Genomic DNA, 14801 nt, shown 5'->3' on the forward strand with positions numbered 1-14801 from the left:
AGAGGGCACTTGTATATTTCTTTAATTGCAATGCCTATTTTTCAAATAGAAATTCAGAAACAGCATTGCAGCAGTACCACTGGAAACAAGATCTTTAGTGAGAGAATACTGTCTCATAGCACAAGGTAGATATATGCTTAAGAATGTAGTGAGGGAATGTTGGGGGGAGTTATTCCATGTACAGAATGACAAATCCTATTTTCTTCTCAACTTCTCTCTTGTGCCTCCCATAATTCTCTATCCTGGTTAAGACACCAGGTTTTATTATGAAGGAAATATTAAGAATAGCTTTAGTATTGTTATATGGAGTGCTGTTGTTCCCAGACTCTTAAAAAATGCTTGTAACTATATCTCAAAAGTAAGTGAAATATAGCATTATGTACAGGCATCACTTATGACTTCGGTTGGCTTCAGATTAAATGCCAGTGTGAGAGAACTGGAATTTGAAGCAGGCCATGTCTTATATCTCAGGATTGCTTCACTCTTGTTGTGACCTTTACTCTTAATGGAAGGCTGCACTTCTGAATAGAAAAATATTTCGCTCATGGTCCACTGTCTTCATTAATCTCATGTGTTCTGCTATGGAAAAAAATTAATTTAGGGCTGGCCTCTTTCAAAATAAAAACCAAATATCAACTGTGCAAAGTACAAGGATTTTACTGAACAAAGCTTGAGTACACGAACTTTTTGTCATCTGCAGTGCCTAGAAAACATAGAGGTAGGCCAAGAACTGATGCTTTTCTCTTTTTTTTTTTTTATAACTATATATTTTGTTGTGTATAAATCGAAAGTAACTGAAAGTCATTGTTAGTGTTCATCTAATTATCAAAGGAAATCTGATTTTTTTGTTACTTAGTTCATCTGGAAAACCACTTCTTCGTTGAACTCTTGCTGAATTCCTGTTGAAGTACTGAAGACATGATTGGCAGTTAGTAATAAAAAGTATTAGCGGTAAAAACTTGAGTATTAGCAATGAATCAGGATAAATCCGGATATGCATTATCTGCATTCTTTATTCCCTTTGTCAGGAAAACAAGTTCTAGATATTTTCTTGATACTTCCCCCTGTTGTTCCTTTTAAGAAGTTACAAATGCAATAGGTACGTTCAAGAATTGTAGGACTGTTTTGTTTTTTTTTATTTTGCTGTCGTGAAGTGACTTTGTATTAGCTTTGGCGTTAGCTCACCCGTAGAGGGTGCTAAAGCACTGCTGTGTGAGAGTTCAGCGGGTCAGGAAGCTGGCGTGGCACAGGTGCTTTTAGAGCAATGCTCTCGGTTATCACGCTCTGGACTTTCAGAGCTTCTGTACGTGCTTGGCTCCGTGTCCTGTGATCAGTCACATTTAATTCAGTGAAGCTACTGAGTTTACAGTTAAGTATGTGTTTATCCCTCTGCAGGATGGAAAGCTAGTAAGGCTCTTTTAGTTAAGATTTTTGAAAGATAAGAGAATGGAGGTTGGTATGCTGAATGCAAAAACTTTTTTTTTTAATCAAAAATCTTGCCAGTGTCTGCCTGTGAGAAAATTGCAGAAAGATCTTTTTTAGAATGCATGTGGAGGTTTTGTGTATGTGATATATATTCCTTATATTGCTGCAGGCTGTATCTTCTAATGAATTTAAAGGAGACAAAGCTAGAAGACAGAAGTGACTATTTGGAGGAAGCAGCTTCTTTGTGTAACTCCTTTAATCCAGAATACCACTGAAATATAAAACTCCAATTAACCTTTTTCTCTTCCATTCTTTTTCATTTGATAGTAAAGATACAGAGTTCCTCTTGATCTATCCTCTTTCAGCCCTTTTACAGATATGTAATTTTTTACTTTACTACTTATTCTTCACAATGACATCAGGCAGGTGGGAGAGGGAAGAGATGTTAAGGAGCATGGTACAAACCCATGGCATTTAAATATCTGAAAGCACGTATACTTTTCTGTCAGACCAGCTATTCCTACCATTATCAAGCTTTTTAACTAAAAATCCTGTTTTGAAAGATTCCACAGAACAACTTATGCTGTTGCAAAACCAGCAGTGTTTTGTGGGCACAGCTGGTTTAGGTGTTGAACATGTAAATTCCAGACTTGATTCTGCCAGAAACCATCAGTCATTTATACCTGCCTGTATAACTTTTCTGAATAAGCAATAATGAATGTTAATTGTGGGAGTCAAACAGCTTATTTTTTTCATGTAAATGCAGGTATGTTAACTGTTACGTGTAAAATTAAATACACAGTGTTTATGTTAATTTAATATCTCTTTAATTTTTAGGCATTACCCAATTGGTTTGCTGTTTGATCTCCATGCATCAAATACAGCCCTTCCTTGGAGCATCACAGTGCATTTCAAGGTAAAACTGAAGTACACCTTTAGTTCAGAACAAGTGAGCTTGGGATTATATGAAATTTGGAAGCTAGGAAAAGGTTTCATAATTGTTTTAGAAATAAGTGAATTGTGTGACTTGAAGGGCGAATCTTCATTATTCAGGCATCATCTAAAGTTTTTTGTAAATCTGCATGAGATTGTATGTGCTTTCAAATTACCTTCCTTTGAAAATGATTTTGTTATAATCTGAAAATCCAAAATTGTTCTTCAAGAGAAAGTTATGAGACTTATGTCAGGGCAGTTGAGTGGGTACAAGGAAAGAACTTCCTGTAATATTTTTAATTCTGTCAGCCTGAGTTGACTGAAGATTGGGCAGATTGAGAAGTGCTCATCCTTTTAGGCACATTAACATGGATATGAGATACTGTAGAAATCCTTGAAGTCAGGGTGTGCTGTTGTACCTTATGTGGGTCCCCTGTAGAGAACTGAGTGAAATGGGTTTGGTCTTGTGACAGCTTAGTCACAGGAGAGACATTATTTTGATTACACATTGTAAAACCATTAGGTATGACTTCATAGCACTACTGATCTTTGCTCAGAAGAGCATTTGTGCAGGGTTAGCTTTGGTGCAGGATTCTTTTATACTCTGAAATGTATTGAGATGGTAATCCCAGGTATGTTTGGAAGTCAAAATCACAAGTGGAAATCATGGTATTTAACTTTAATTTCTGTATTATAAAAGAAACAATGCAACAGGAAAACTGATCCAAAAGAAAACGCTAGGTTAATAGGCTTGACTTTAGTGCGTGGGATTTGAGATGAAATGAAAAGCATACTGGAAAGCAGTTGCGTTGAACATTTTCATTCAAACAGTTCTTCTCTTTAAGGTGTTTTAGAAAAGGTCTTGATAACAGTAGTTGTCTAATTTTTTTTGGAAGTGTGCACTGAAATCGTATGTTCTTATGATATGTATTCCCACATGTTGAAACTTTTAAAGTGATTGACTGAATGAATGAATCTGAAGATGGGGATGTTTTTGAAACCACTGAAGTGTGATTGCTACACTTCTGTCTGATATGTGTCAGAGAGAGCTGGGATGAAGAAACTTCCAGTGTTTTGAAGAAACTGTAGGGCGTCTAGTTTCATAAATCATGATTTAATTGTTATACATTCTGAGAGCTCTGGGAGATTAACAGTGGCAGTGTGTGGATGTTGCCATTCCAAAGTAGAGCCATCTTGAGAAATAAGTTGCAGCACCACGGTGCTTTTCAATTTCATGTAGTAATGTAAACTGACTTTAATGTCTTTATATTGCTGCTTGCCAAAAGATCATCTAATTTAGCTTTGTCTCAAAGGCATACATTAAAGATCAGCAGAAGTATTTTACTGCTAAGGCAGTATTATTTTAAAAGCCAATGTAATTTAGTTTTTAAAAATACAACACCTTGGATTAAGCACCTGCTTAACTCTCTTCCTGTTTTTGATGTAATCTGAAAGTTTATTTAAATAAACCCCTCTTGATCCTTAAAGGCAAAACATAACTGAAGTGTATCAAAGTACATCAAAATACTGGAAATTTTTTCACATGTTAACAGTTTCTTATAGCTAAATAGTTTAGGTGTGGGATTCCTGCCTGGATTATTCCTTTCATTTGTGTGTAGTTATTCTTGAAAGAGCTATAATTTTTATTTGGCTTAATTGAACAGTGTTAGATTTTTCTGGAGTTTAACTTTTGCTGTCATGACTTTCTCATTTCTTTTACCAAAGCATGTGGTCAACAACAAATATCTCAAACATCTGTAAGGAGTGTGTTTTAACTATTTTTCCCCGATCAGTTTTCTTTGTTTAAAGTTAAAAACATTAAAAGTTTTAATTCTGTTCAGCAGAAGTTTGAAAGTTGACAGAAACTTGTAATTGTCATCCTGTGTTATGTATGCAGACTAAATAATAAATGTGCTTATTGCTTGCTTTAAAGAAACAGTTTATTCATTTGTATTTTTGGTATGCAATAAAATAGCATGCGTTTATATCTCTAGTAAACTTGAAATACAGTTGCCTCAAATAGTCATAGAAGGACGAGCTTGAACAGAATACTAAGGTCTGAGACTCATGAGAAGCCATAGTCTGGGAAGTTGCGTTTGTTACTCAGGTGTGGCTTTATGGGGAGGAGGGAAACTCTGTCCCTTCCTGTTAAATTCACCTCATGCTACTCTGCGGTGTGCTTAGCACCATTCATGTTCTCAGCATGGTAACCAACTCTCCAGATTTTGGGCGGTAGATAGGAGGTGGTGAACTGCTCTGGAAATGGTAGTGCTCTTTATTGGAGGAGATGAAATCGGGTGTGCTAGGGGAAAGGCTAATATTTTCCCTCTGCTGAAGCCTGCTGATGCCTGTCTCTCCACCCATGACCTGATGTAGAGAAGGAGAGACTACACCTGTTCTTCTATAACAGCTGTTGTCTTGGTTTTCTTAGCAAAAAAATTGGGTTAGGTGGAGTGAAAAGGAAGTGCTTTTCCATGTACATGGATACATGGATAAATTGTGTAACTTCTAAGAGAGGTTGTGGAAGGCAGAAGTATGAATGAGGGTTTTGTTTGTGTTTTTTTTAAATTAATCTTTTTGGAAAAAAAGACCACTGCTGGTAACTAAACACAAATATATGGATACTCCCCCTGCCACTGGATATGTTCCTTATGGTTCTTAATGCCCTATTATTGGTATAATTTTCTGTACATGTAGCCTAATGCAACTAGACTGTCACAGTATAAACAGGTGTTTTGTGAACTTGAACTGATAGATAAATATGGGTGGAAAGGAGGTATGAAACCAGATTGTTGAAATTGCCTACCGTGTTTTTGGAACAGTTTTATGCGAGAGGTCATTTCGTGCTCTTGTCTGTACAGATTATACCTACTTCTTTATGACCAAATTTATGCTGCAAGTGTCTACTGGTATGTGAAACACAACCAGTACTACTTGAGCTTTCTAAGAAAATCAGAGTCAACCCTTAATAACTTTTCTTTCAAAGATACAGAACATGGAGGGAGTAAGGCATCGCCAATAACAGTACTTGAATTAAAGCTGCTTATGGGGTCTGTTAACACTTTCTGCAAATCTCATACTTGTATAGCCGGGGTGACTACCAGCTTGTTTACAGTTGTCTCTTTCTTCAGGGAACAGAAAAAAGTTATGTATGTTTGATCACTATTTCCTCAAGTAGAATTTAAAACAAACAAGCAAAAAAACCCCAAGCATATTTGTTCTTTATTTAAGTATAAAACTTATTATTCTGTGCCTAGCTTATAAATCAGTGGGGATGCCATACTTTCTGTTGGTAGTCTCATGTAGGTGAAACTGTTTCATGTGCTTCTTGCAGACATGCAGCAGTGTTGTATCCTAGGTTATCACTTTGATGTTTAGGTTTTTCAGCTTCTACTCACGGCACTGCATAGAAATGTGTCAGTCTTTTTCTTCTAAAAAGAAGAGTAAACAGCACTGAGATTGTAGGAGTGTTTTTCAGTCTGCCACAGTGTTATCCCTTAGAAGCTGGGAAAACTAATCACACCACACCTTTGTACTACTGTGGTTAGATTCTTTCCGCTAGCTTTGACCAGTTTTGAATATCTCCTTGGTACTCTGCAGACCGCACTGTGTATGTTCTCTGGAACACATCCCCAGGGAGTGACATTCCCTGTAATTTGGAATTAATTTAGAGAAAGTCAGGAGGGAGATGCCTACCTGTAGAAACACAGGAATGTCCAAAAAAAAGACCCTGCAGCTCAACGTTTAGACATTTGTGTAACAAAACTGTCATTTTCATAAGTTTAGCTAAAACTTCAGCTTTTAACTGTGCAAGTCAGTTTCTAGGTTCCTATATTACTTGGCATTAGGTACATTCCACTGTTTCATCTGTTTTTGAGGGATGCCAGTGTCTCACTTTGAATTCTTGCATGTAAAGAACTTTTTTGATCTTGAAGTATGCTATTTCTGACTGTTCTTTTCTTCTGGATAGGTTACCAGACTTTACTTTTTTATTTGAGCAAGTAAGTTAAACTTCTAAAAGTATTTTACAGGCCTATGCAGATGTCAGCTGGCAAGTAACAATCCCAGTAATGTTTTCCATTCATCTCGGGCCCAATTATGCTGAGACACTCAGCTTTGGATGGGAGAAAGGGAGTGAGGCCCACTCTAGAAGGAGCGCTTTCCTTTCTGTTCTGTCCTCTTTAATGTCTTTATACTTGTCCATCCTCAGATGACAAACAAGCTTTGTCTCTGTCCTTAGATTTCTAGTCAGCTGCACATATATCAGTCCTACGTAACAATAGCATTTGCTTTGTGAGTCCAACACCAAACTCATGTATACTTCAGTGAAAAAGGTATTAGCAGTCTTCTCTTCCCCTTCTACTCCTGTTTTTGGAAGATACTCATCCTTTGGATCCACAGTTTCCAGAGTCTGGGTTTACTGTCATAAGGAGAGATCACTACATGAAATTCCATGATTTAATTTCCAACTCTTTTCAATAACCTAATGAAGAGGGAACTATCATTCTTGTCCTCAGAATTTCCTTCAGGTAAGGCAATCCCCAGCTCCCTTTCATATTGCCAGCTGTGTGGCGGTTCTTGGATGCTTTGAGTTCCTGTAGTTTGAAGCAGTCTTCACTATTTTTCTTGGTTTTATGTGGAGGAGGAAAGGTATGGGGTTTTCCAGCATTATATTGCTCCTACTGTGACATGTTAACTATGTTGTAAAAGCCTTTGAAAAATATCCCTTTATATGTACTTGTATTTCCAAAGTGGTTTTGACAGTCCCTCACAAAAGCTTTTTTAAATAGCAGATTTGTAATGGGTTAAGAGGAAAGGTCCTCTTGTAGAATAACAGATGAGAATTGTTATGAAGGAGAGTACTAATGATGCCCCTCTGGTTTGGCTCTGGGGGTTTGCACTGTTCAGCATGGTCATAAGCAACTGTGAAAAGAAGATGAATAAGGAGAGGATAAAATATGCTGGGTTTTTAAACCTTTGAAAACTAAAGACAATTAATTTGTGATAATGAATGCTTGTATTCTTGTAAGATGGCAAGTGATACTAAGTGTTGATAAAAGAAAAATTAGAGGAAGAACAACTCTAACCTATACAGTGCTGAACTTCTGATCAGTTAATTTCCAAATAAATCTTTTTGCACTTGAGCAAGATTTGCTACTATAATTCCTTAATAAACGAAATAGGAATGAGGTGAAGAAAGTTACCTGAGGAGTAGTCACTGTGCATCTGCAATGCTGAATGCAGCGTGCCAACTCTAACCAGATAAAAGGGTTTTATTTGGAGTGGAATTGAGTCACACGAGCTAGTAGTAGGCATGTGTATTAGGTAAAGTTGGAGTTTACAGGGATTTCCAGTAAGTTTGAGAAAAACGTTTGTAAATGGCATATATGCCATAGTTCATATATGCTATAGTGGGTGATGATACTTGGAGGAAACATTTTTCAAAGGCCTGCATAGAAATGGGTGCTAAACTGCCACTGAGAGTGAATAGGAATTGGGTCACTTGCTTTTCCCCCTTTTCTCCTCGTCATTGCCAGAGAATTGAACACCTGTTTGAAAACATGTTAAAACTCTTCATTTCCTGAATTTTGGGCCTAAATACATTCACTGATGTATTTAAATGTACTTATCAAGTTGAGTTTGAGTGATTTAGAGTAATTTCTGATTTTTACAGAAAATTGTTCAACTTCTATTTTTGCTGGCGTGTTTTTCACTGCAAAATCTTTCTTGTCAGCAGAGTGAGAGAATGGTTGTTACCTTCTATAAGGTGTGTGATGCATTTATTTCTCTTGATCTTTTTTCTTTGTAGAATTTTCCAGAAAAGGATCTTCTACACTGCCATTCTAAGGATGTGATTGAAGCTCATTTTATGGCTTGCATAAAAGAAGCAGATGCTTTAAAGCACAAAAGCCAAGTCATCAATGAGATGCAAAAAAAGGATCATAAGCAACTGTGGATGGGATTACAGAATGGTAAATACAGTCCATTGAGTATTAATTGTATTTAGGTCTAGTATGCTAAGAAATAACTTCTTCAAATTTTAGTCATGGGACGGGATATAAAATCATAGAATCATAGGGTTGGAAGGGACCTCTGGAGATGTCATTGTTCTGCAGAATTTCAGTCTAATATCATGGAAAAGATAGATCTATTTATTTATTTATTTTAAACTCACCATTTATGTGATAATTCAAATGTAGCTTGAGTTATTCAAGGAACTAAATTGGGTCATGACTCTATTTTAACAAACCAAAACTAGCAACAAAACAAAATAAACAGATAAATTTTGTCTTGTGTACTTCTATGCAACTGATGGTCTTTATCTGGGAGACACCTGGGGGGTAAGTGTTGTTTAGTATTAATGATCTTGGACTGTAAAGTAAAAAAAGGTTGCCTCCTCTAGTTAATGCTTAAGGGAAAAGATACAGGTAAACTTCCAAAAAAGGTTGCCCAGTAGATGAATAATTTTACTTTTCCCTCTGCCAAATTTTATTTATTTATTGCTGATACTACCCTGGCTTTCAGAAAGATTTCTACATAAATAAGTATTGACTTGAAAAAGTCAGCAAAATAATTGAGAACAGGATGGTCTAAAATAATTAGTGTTCTTACTTTGCACAGATGGCACGAATCTATATTGCAGTACAAAATATAACTTCTGTTTTTGAAGGAGTTTTTTGAAAGAGTGTCTCCTCTTTCTTATCATGGTTCTTAGAGGCCTGCAAGTTGAAAAGCTTTGTAAGTATTTCAGAAGTGGCTATCTGAAATGTGTGGTAACGGCCACTTTCAATGTGTTTTCCTCATCTCCTGAGCTGTCACTTATATTATTACTGGTAAATTTATTTTACGGAAGTGTAAGCATGAAGATCTTTATTCTGTGTTGAGATACAAAATACTAAACACTTTAGAATTAACATCTTCCCATATGTTTATAAGGAAAATTAAATGAAACAGGAGAAGCTTTGAATGCAAGAAGACTTGAGGCATGTGTTTGCTCTAGGCAATGGGGTTCCGTATTGGTTCAGGTTTAATGTGTGTATCTAGCGAGTGTGTGGGTTTTCTAATTATTTTTTTTTTGTTGCTTAGTGGTACTGCCTTTCACATTAAAGTACTCCTGTAATAATTTTGAAGATTGAGTGCTTATTAGAAACTCTGGTTTCTATTATTTATTTAATGGGGGGAGAGTTAGAAATCGAGGGTTTATCTTAATTTGCCATTTGAGTGATAAGATCTTGAGGGATGCTGTACATGTGTGCAAAACCTATCAAATAAGAAATTGCACTTTATCTGGTTCAGTTCAAAGTACTTCTTGAGAGATTCTGTTTTGGATAGATATTAGTCAGCAAACTGACTGACAATGTATTCACTTTTGTGAATTAGCAGTAGATGAGTTCTGGTCCAGTGGAGGCCAGAATCGGTATAGAAATAGATGTTTCCTTAAAGCTTACATTGTTACAAGTCAATTTAAATTGCAACTTCAATAATTCTGTGGAAAAAAAAAAAGTATTCTGCTGTAATAGTATTTGTCTTGCAAGCAGTTTGGTTTGGGAAAAGAGAAATGCTATGTCACCATAATTTTGTCTTCTATTTCAAGAATTATTAGCTTTCTTGCAAAAAGGAAATCCTGTCACTTAGTCCTGGTGCTCGTGTTCCCAGCAGTGCACTTCATGGCCTCTTTTTGTTAATGCTTTTTAAAACTAAAACTAAAAGACCTCTAACACGAGTTATGAGTATAATGAGTTGTAATAATGACAGAAGAGTTGACTACACAATGAAATGGTATGAATTAAGGTTCTTTTTTTGAACAGAAATTATAGAACCTTGATACCCTCAATATGTAAGGTAAGAGAACAGATATGCAGTGGTGTTTTTCCGTGCTCATCTTAGGCTCTGTCTTTTAGTTGATTATTTGTCTAAGAGTATCTTCAGTTGTAGGGAAACCAGAATTTTACTGTCTTGCTTTATAATATTAAGAAGAGAGGTTGCCTAGCAAGGATGATTTCAAGAAGGTTTCACTGTACTTAAAGAGAAATTGCACCTGTGGAATCTGACACCTAAATGAGAAGTTTAAACAATCTTTTAAATACTTTCAAATGCTAATTTTAATTTCTCAGCTCTTCATAAAAGAGAAACAAGAAAAACTTGTGAAACCAAGAAAACTCTTTTTAAGCATGTTGTATCTTTCAGTATGTTTTTATAGGCTTTCGTTTGAGATGTATTAATTTTAAACCTCTTTGAAACAGAATAAATGACCACAAAAAAGAAAAGAAAGTAGCATTTGTGATAACTGCCTTGTAAGTAATGATGCATCTGCAGTCTTTTTTTTTTTTGCAAAACTTCAAATAATTTTCTTCAGTTGTTAAATATAGGAAGTGTTATTTGTTTAACAAGTGATAGCAATACTTACAGGATATCTATTAAATTTAGGATTTTTGAAAAAAAATAATCCAGTTTTGCTTGCTTGGAGAAATGTAGCTACCAATTAAAGTGTAATTTGGTATAAATGTTTCTGCTAAAAAGGAAGTTCTTAAACAGATATCATGAGAAACTTTTCAGTTTTAGGGGAAGAGCTGTAACAGTGAATTTGTGGCAAAATTCTGTGCTGGTAACAGCTGGTAGGTATTCATAACAACCTTTACATCCCTCCTCCCACCATTTTTGGTTTTGTGTTAATCTGGTACCAAATCAGGAAGGTAAACATACTTTTCTGTCTATTGTTTCTGCTGTGGTTTTGCTTGTTCTTCAGACTTTAGTTAGCCAATTTATGTCCATAAACCAGGTATTAGCTAGAACACTACTTTGGGATGGGTATGTCTGTGTTGCCCTAGTTTTGACCAGCATCGTGGATGTCTGATTGTGGTAGGGAAGCAATAAAGACAGGCTGTATAGCTATACTGACCTGTGTTCCTTTGTAAGAATTGTTAAAATTCTTTGGTTGGAATTAATGGAAAATGTTACTACTGTTCTTAGTTTAATAGCCTTATGGCCATTTTTATCATGGATAAAGAGGTTTTTCAAGTGGGTGGCTTTTTTTCTTCTTGCCTTTTGTGTGGAAAAATAAAGGCTTTCAGCTTTGAAACTTTAAGACTCTGGGCCTAGTGATGACTCGGGATCAAACAAATGAAATCTCAACTGTTTTTAGGGGGAAAGCTATATTTTTCGCATGGTTCAAAGAATTAATATCTATAACTTCAGTATATAATGGTTCTGATAAAGGAGGGGTTTTAGATTCAACACAGATGCTTTTCATCAGTTGTGGAGAGATATAAGCAACCATACCCTGAAATTTTCACAGGCATCCTTTATAACCGGTGGAGACTAGTCTTGGTATTTCTGATACATGAGTGGGGGAAATACACAGTAAAAACTCATGGCTGTTTTTAAGGCTTCTTTATATATTATAAAATATAATGAAGTCATTATTTTACTGAAAATATTACGGAAAAAGAATGTAATGCTCATTCATACTGTAGGGCTTACCGAAAGTTAAGTGGCCATATTGAATTGTTCTCATTAAAGGAGAAAAGTCAGAATCGCAATATTTTTATCTTTTAGTGCATGTGATCTATTTCTTGTCTTACTGACAGAATCAGGACTGTGTTTTCTTGCATTTTTTTCTAAAACATATCTAAACCAGTGCTGGACTTTTGAGGGGCAGAAGTCATGTTTTTTCTGTGTTACCACATTTCTGTTTAGAAATGTTTGAACTGCTAAAAAGAAAGTCACACGTTATCAGCATCTCTCTTGTGCTGTGTACGCATGTCCCACTCAGGTTTCGTATGTATGTTTCTCCTCTTTGTAGAGGACTGATGGGAGCAATGCTGTTCTTTACATCAGTTTGAGATGATGAGCATGCTTTGGTAGCTGAACAAATCTCTAATCTCAACTGGACATTTGAAACTTAAATTAGGCAATATGTACTTAGAAAATCTTCAGGAATTTAACAGGAGAACGAATGAACAAACAAGCTGTCAGGTTTTTTTAAATTACAAAGCCATCTTTTTTTTCTTTCTCCCTGTATGGCTACCAGAATGGTAATATTTTTCCATATTCTATCTGTAGAAAAAGATTAAACAATTCTTTTGAGCTTTGAAAATGGGTGTATTGGCTAAAAGCGGATTAAAAAAAAAAAAGCTGGTGGTTAAAAATTTCTGGAAACGCATCAAGTTTTCTTATAACTGGTGTCAATACCTGCTTATTCTGCAGTTAAGATAGCATGGTGTACACCAAACATTGGAGTTGCTGATATTATGGAACCCAAGGGGTACAGTGCAGACAGATTCAAATACCTCTGCACCATGTCAGCCCGGTGCTGTTTTGGTGCTGAGCTGGGGCTGGGTTCAGAGAGGCTGGACCTGCAGAATGACTTAGACGCATCAGAGCAGGCCTTCCCAGCGATTTCTTTTGGTGGTGGTGTTTTTTGATTTGGGGTTTGATTGGTTGTGGGTTTTTTCCTGGTGATGGATCGTGACCTAGACTTCGGGGTTAGTTCTGCAGTGTTTACTGGCTTGTTAACCTTTCTGCACAAATGATTAAACTAATGCTCCACCCCAATGGGTACGGTATCATGATTCTACACTCTTACACCCCTGAAACTGGCTTTTGCCTTGTTACTCTTCCGTGCTGGCCCGGTGCCTGCTTGCATAGCTGCACTTTGTCGCAGTGCAAAGGTGGGGAATCGATGGCACCCTGAATTCCTCCCCTTGGCTTTCTCTGCTCTGCTCTAAACAAGGGGGCAGAACAGAGCTGTTTTGTTCATGAGGCCAGTGGGAATCGGTGGGTCTCAATGGTCTCATGAACTGCACAAAGGCAGGAAAGGAAGGAAAGCAAAAGGTAACCCAGCACTCAAAATGTTGCTTTATACTGAAGTCTCTACCATGAGAGGAGGTTGTCTAACAATAGGTACCTAGAGATAGAAATGCTTTCTAGTGTTTTCACCATGTTCTGGTAGACATCCATGTGTCTAACGAAAGCTGTGAAACCCTGAGGGGGCAAGCTTGGAGGTATCTGCATCTTTGGCACAGGTAATCTGCCAACCATGTAGCCTGCTCATATACATTGGAGAGTATGAATTTATATACCTGTTGCAGTTTCAAGGGCTTTATGTTTTGTCCTCGTTTTGACTCTCTCTTCCTCCTGGAACATTACCATTTCTGCAGAAAAATAGACACCTTCCAGACTTCCTGCTGAAGCAGGTGTGCCTTTCATCTTCAACCCAAATCACAAATAGACTGGTTCTCTACCTTCACTGTGCCTGTCTTCTGTAGATCTTTTTCAGATATTTGATAGACTTAGATTCAGATTGAGAGAATCTTTGACTGTATTTCTCTAAACGTATTTTACTTAGGTGTAAGTGATGCAGAACCTCTGTTTTTTTACCACCTCCTGCTTTCGTTCTTCCCTTCCCCCTCCAAATATGTCATTTCCTGAAAGACATGTAAGGTCTAACTAAATTTCAGAGTAAACTATCTCTAAAAAATGGATAAATTTTTAAAATTAAATTTCTTCAGTTGCTGAGGTTTTTTTACTTTGTAATTTGAAATGCTCCTAAGTTACTTTCTGCTAGTAAACTCCTGAATTTCACAAATGTATTAATATGAAGGTTCCTTAACTTTTAAGAAAAGCTGTATTTTAGACAAAGCATACTATAGGGAAAGCAAAGTAGGTTAGTCCGTTATATGGGGATGTGCTGCTCTACTTTCACGTATGTAAACAGAGCATAATCAGAGGCAAAGAAGGTATTAAAATATCCAGGCTATCTAGACTTGGAGCAGAGAACTGAAGGATGGGTAAAACTGTCAGGACTCCTTTTCTCTTTGACTTACTCAGGGAAGTCTGTAACAAGCCCTGCTGCTCTATTCCTACACAACCTGTGGGTTATGTGTTTCAAAAATGGGTTACAGTTACACATTTTTGTTTAATAGTCATCAGAGCTTTCTTTTCAGCTTAAGTGATAATACCTGCTGAGATCACCTGCTTTTATGCTACACAGAAAGCTTAAATTTGGTAGGATGTATGCATTTTCATATTTGAATAAAGGAAAGAAAGTCTGTCTTGATGATTTTTTTTTTTTTCCCTTGAACCTTTTCCAGATAAATTGATGACCTAGAAATAATGGGAGGTGGTGTTAAGGAAATGGTGTACTTAAAGTGAAACTTGTTTCGTGAGTACGTTTAGTAAGTGAAAAAAAGGTTGGTAAGGTATGGTTTCCTTGTGTATATTGAAATAAAACAGGGGGGAAAGGCCTTTTTATATCTGACAGATAGTCTGAAGAGGGAAATGCTGCTTTGTCATACAGTTTTCAAAATGTCCTACTTAAGCAATATGCTTTGTTTCTTTATCTTCAGATAAAATTAATGGACATAAAAACTATATAAAAGCTGTAAAAACTAATGGATAAATTACAGCGTAAAAATAAATGTGTTAAATACACTGATCTCAAA

General features: G+C 36.4%; 1 protein-coding gene across 9 annotated transcripts in view; it reads left to right on the forward strand.

Annotated features, from left to right (window-relative positions):
- Window positions 1-14801, forward strand: part of ATG5 (autophagy related 5) — an 82341-nt gene that overhangs the window by 12880 nt on the left and 54660 nt on the right. For all 9 annotated transcript variants that reach the window (XR_008465209.1, XM_054193889.1, XM_054193893.1 and 6 more), the window contains 2 exons: window positions 2263-2341; window positions 8168-8330. Coding sequence is in view for 8 of the 9 variants with exons in the window: in XM_054193889.1 (XP_054049864.1) it covers window positions 2263-2341; window positions 8168-8330 (242 nt within the window). In the remaining variant the exon portion in view is untranslated. The remainder of the gene's footprint in view (window positions 1-2262; window positions 2342-8167; window positions 8331-14801) is intronic.

The sequence above is a fragment of the Rissa tridactyla genome, chromosome 3, assembly GCF_028500815.1.
Source record: "Rissa tridactyla isolate bRisTri1 chromosome 3, bRisTri1.patW.cur.20221130, whole genome shotgun sequence".
Taxonomy (NCBI): Eukaryota; Metazoa; Chordata; class Aves; order Charadriiformes; family Laridae; genus Rissa; species Rissa tridactyla.